Source organism: Myotis brandtii, unplaced genomic scaffold (assembly GCF_000412655.1).
Source record: "Myotis brandtii unplaced genomic scaffold, ASM41265v1 scaffold293, whole genome shotgun sequence".
In the NCBI taxonomy this organism is placed as follows: domain Eukaryota; kingdom Metazoa; phylum Chordata; class Mammalia; order Chiroptera; family Vespertilionidae; genus Myotis; species Myotis brandtii.
The window spans coordinates 906,946-911,649 of record NW_005361201.1 but is presented as its reverse complement, the minus strand read 5'-3'; the positions used below and the strand labels follow the sequence as shown (position 1 = coordinate 911,649).

Sequence of the window (4,704 nt, the reverse complement as noted above, 5' to 3'; positions counted from 1 at the left end):
AGCCTCGCTACAGAAATGAATGGGACGTTTAACGCATCTGTTATCTCGCAGAGCAGAGAAACCAGGGGATCCAGGCTCAGCGCCCCCTCAGAGGACAGGGAAGGTCTGTCTGCAGGAATAGTCTTGTCTGAGGCCCCAATCAAGGATGGGCTTTCCTGATGTGGACCGACATTCTTGGGAAGCGCGGCCTTCGCTCTGTTTTCGGGCGTTTGTACATGGCAGTTAGTTAAGCTGCAAAACCTTGACCAAGTTAAGCGCCCCGCCACGAGTAGGTAGGGCAGCTCCCTATCTTCACTACTGTGGCTTTAAAGTTCAGGCTGTAAGTGAATTTCAACGGAAACTGCGCAAGGCTCCTTGAGGTTGTAGAACGGCCTGCGTAGCCCCGGTTGTACTCCGGACGCCCTGGGTTAGGCAGCTTCTGGCCGGGAAAGCCCTCTGCAAGCGGAAACCCTCCGCGGAGAGGTGCTCCCTTCTGCCCGAATCCCAGGCGAGCTGGGTGGTGACAACCCTTAGAGAAAAGTGGCTGAAAATCGTTTTTCAAGTTGCTGGGAGTTTACCTAAGGAGACTTTTTTGACTGCTCAGGTACCCACCAACGTGCTCAAACCCAACGAGTTTCGCATAATGAAATAACTCAAATCAAGACCTCACCTCTCCACTCCTAGCAGCCAGTTCATCATTTCAAGCCACCCCTGGGTTGTTAGAGCGGCACCCCTCCACACATTGACTCAACCCACCTCTCACATCTGTTTTGTGCCTCAGCTGCAGTAACGTTTAGGACTAGAGACGGAAGAGGGAGTATATTTTCATGTTCATTGACTTGAAATTTTCCGTTGCCCTCCCCCCCAAAGAGGGAGGATTATTTTACTGATTGCCTGGAGGTGAATTTCTATGAATATTTATTGATTTATTTTCTAGGCTCAGCAGGGGAGCTGCAAATAAATTTAGTGCGTTCTTTAAATAATTCCTTTTCTATGAGGCAAGATGTCATCTGAAACTCCTAAATAGGCATTTAATTAGCCCGGCATTGCTTCGGAACAAAAACTCCCGGCCAGAGCTTTGGGGATGCGCTGTCTTGCAAAGAGGCGGTCGATGTGCAGAATTGATGCGCGCCGGCCTTTGTTGCCGGCCCATTGTGCGGGCGATGCTTATGAAGACTAATCCAATCATAAATTGCACCCCTGCGCCAATCAGAGCGCCCAGAGCCTCTGGCGAATGAAGCTCGAGTGGAGAACTTTGTTGAACTTCATTGTCAGAGCTGTCACTTTTCAAAGCGCTTTAACGGGCGGGCCCCTATAAAACCATCACCTCGACGGGAGGACCACGGAGGACTCGCAGGCGCCCAAGTGGCAGCGTTCGTTATTTGGAGACTTTTGCTAAGCCCAAGAGAGAGGGTACCGCGGGGGCGGGAGGGGCGGGAAGCGAGGCATTTACCCTTCCGCCACTGGAAGAAGGGTTATTACGCCCGCCTCGCGCCTAACATGATGTTCCCTGGGCTCCTCGCGCCCCCCGCCGGGTACCCCAGCCTCCTGCGCCCCACACCCACCTTAACGCTGCCCCAGTCTCTGCAGTCGGCATTTTCCGGACACTCCAGCTTCCTGGTCGAGGATCTGATCCGCATCAGCCGACCCCCTGCCTACCTGCCCCGCAGCGTGCCCTCGGCCAGCATGTCGCCCCCCAGGCAGGGGACCCCCGCGAATCTCACAGACACCGTGGCCTCGGACCTGGGCTCCCCTAGTCCGGGCAGCCGGCGGGGCGGATCGCCGCAGACGGCCGTCTCCCCTGCCAGCGAGCCTACGTTTCTGAAGTTTGGAGTGAACGCCATTCTCTCCTCCGCGCCCAGGAACGGTAAGTGAGCGCAAAACGCTGAGGGCCCGGCCAGGTGCGGCGTCCTTCTCGCCTCCGTTTCCTGTACGCGGCGGGTACCCACGCGCACACCGGCACACACGGGTGCGCGCTATCCCGGAGGCCTCACGGGAGACTTAGGTTTGGCGGATTCCCGGGAAGAAAAGTCTCCAGGCTCGCCCCACCCTCAGGATGAACTTGAGCCGTTCAGGCGCCGGGAGCGCACAGTTCTCTGGCGAAGCTCAACTGAGCGCGCGCTGCTGGGCGTCTGCGTTTTGGCCCTCCAGCCTCAGGGAGCCAGTTTTTTTTTTTAATTTTATTTTAACCCAAGACAATATATTTACCAGCTTAGTTGGTATATGGATCTGCAATTCTTATCTCACTCCTACCTATTTCATTCGTGCCTAGGATAAGATGGGGGGGGGGGGGGGGAGAAGACAACTCTGAGGACTGTTTTGGGGATAAAAGGAAGAATTTCCACAAATGAGACATGTTAGGAAAATATTAGATTTTATTCTGTCAACACATTGAGGAAGATGCCTTTGAAACCAGCCTAGGGGTTAATCATATCCTGTATTCAATGAGCAGAATAATCAAGTGCGTGATCAAATTCCCTTTCTGTCTCCCTCTCTTGTCCTCCTCCCTCCTTCTCTTCCAGAAGCATCCCCCGCCTTGCTCCAGAGCGGCCCTCCCAAGACCTTCGCCTTTCCCTACTTTGAAGGTTCCTTCCAGCCTTTCATCAGATCTTCGTATTTCCCAGGTAGGTCTCGCCCCCCTCCCCTTCGCGAGGCTGAGCGGCGCCCCAGTTCCAGCCCGTCGCTCTCTGCCCCGAAGCCATATTTCTCTGTCCACCCCTCGGGGTTATGCTCTGGTTCAGAGGTTGCGAGGCGTACAACATTCACGAATCCGTCGCGCCAATTTGATGCCCTATTTAGCACAAGCGGTGACTGCTTGACACTTTGCACCAATTCCCTGCTCTACAAATTAGCAGGAATTGTCATGGTCCCAATTTGAGGCGGTTCCCTCCCCGGCGAGGAGCTGTTGGCATCCCTTCACGCCGCCGTTTTCCCACAGAGTCAGTGCACTTGGCCACGATTCCCCACAAAGGTTTCAGCACCATGACCAATTGGTCAGCTCCTCCGGGCAGCCACCCACAGACCGGCCCTAGCCCCTCCGAACTACCCAAAGACACCTACCAGCCGGGGCTAATTTCCTTTTAAGACTCATTCAGGGCTCCGGGCTTTCCACGAGACCACATGGGGTGCCCTCTTGTGTGGGATGCCTGGGGTCGCCCTGGGGGAGGGAGGCTAGACCCTCCCACAACCCCCAAAACTTCTTTATCCAACCTGATTTCTCAGCCTCTTCTCATACCGCCCCCCCACAGCCATATTTTTTAAAAGGACCCTTAGGCTGATAAAATAAGTGTGAGGGAAGCCCGGAATTGTTCCTCGTCTAAAAGAGAAGCACCTTCAACAGGTTCCACGAGGTTTTTCATCCTGGAGCCTCAGGGGTGGCTCAAAAACTCTGCGCCTGGTCAAGACTCTGAAGGCCACCGAGGAGCCCCTAGGCAGAGAGGAGACGGGCATGGTTGGTGGGGGATGGGAAAGCCAGGACCTCACTCCCAACTATCAGCCAGAGAAACCAGCAATTGCTTTTTAAAAGGGGGAGAGAGAATTCACCAACCACCACCACCACCACCACCATTCATGCTGCGGCTGATAATGGAATTTGCTCCCTTTCTCTCCCAACTCAATGCTCTAACAAAAACAACCCGAGCTTTATAAATAGCTTTTCATGTCCATTTAATGAAAATGATGCGGGAGAGAGAAGCCTCTGCCATCAGTATTCTCCCAATGGTCTTGGCCTGCAGTTGTGTTTAGTTTGAAAGTGTAAATCTCTTTTGTCCCAGTAATATATGGCTTTCGCTGCTTGTCCTCAGTCTTTTTCTGTTAGTTCATTACTACACAATTACCATTCACGCTTCATTAGAGTCTCTGTTTCTTTTGGGTTCCCCCCCCCCTCCCTTAAAGCGAAACTCTCCCCCTTTTTATCATGCCACCCATTGGGTCTCCCAACTCAATGCTCTAACAAAAACAACCCGAGCTTTATAAATAGCTTTTCATGTCCATTTAATGAAAATGATGCGGGAGAGAGAAGCCTCTGCCATCAGTATTCTCCCAATGGTCTTGGCCTGCAGTTGTGTTTAGTTTGAAAGTGTAAATCTCTTTTGTCCCAGTAATATATGGCTTTCGCTGCTTGTCCTCAGTCTTTTTCTGTTAGTTCATTACTACACAATTACCATTCACGCTTCATTAGAGTCTCTGTTTCTTTTGGGTTCCCCCCCCCTCCCTTAAAGCGAAACTCTCCCCCTTTTTATCATGCCAATACCCATTGGGAATCGGTCAATGTGCTAATTAGCTGCCACTTTTCATGTATTCCGGCCGAATTCTTTACGTTTTGTGGGGGAGGGGAGGAAAGATTAATATTAAAAAAAAAAAGATGAATACTGACTGGGTTTTTTAAAAAAATCCAAAGAGGATTTTCTCCTCGCTATCAAATCAGTAAAGCACCTCATTTTCATCGAAAGAAGGCAAAAGCCGCCGACGTAATAAAAGCTTAAGAGGGAAACCCAGTGGCCTCAGCTGGGCAGTTTATTGTTGTGATTTATTTTTGCTGTTGCTGTGTTAGCTGATGTCCGCAGGTTTGTTTCCCTGAGACCGTTTAATGGAAAAAACGAAAACAGGCTACTGTGGGAGCTGTTTTCTGTGTTTCCGTAGCTTTACCTAATCCGAGTTTGCACGGTTGAAAGGGGACGTTATGTGGGCGGAAAGCGCCTTTCGCTCTCGAAGGTTTGCGGGTTC

At 51.8% G+C, this 4,704-nt stretch overlaps 1 protein-coding gene across 1 annotated transcript in view; it reads left to right on the top strand.

Annotated features, from left to right (window-relative positions):
* The first annotated feature begins 1,479 nt into the window (after nucleotides 1-1,479).
* The window catches only part of DBX1 (developing brain homeobox 1), a 4,372-nt gene continuing 1,147 nt past the window's right edge, over nucleotides 1,480-4,704 (top strand). The window contains exons 1-3 of the mRNA XM_014542227.1: nucleotides 1,480-1,846; nucleotides 2,502-2,603; nucleotides 2,918-2,972. Coding sequence (XP_014397713.1) covers nucleotides 1,480-1,846; nucleotides 2,502-2,603; nucleotides 2,918-2,972 — 524 coding nt within the window. The remainder of the gene's footprint in view (nucleotides 1,847-2,501; nucleotides 2,604-2,917; nucleotides 2,973-4,704) is intronic.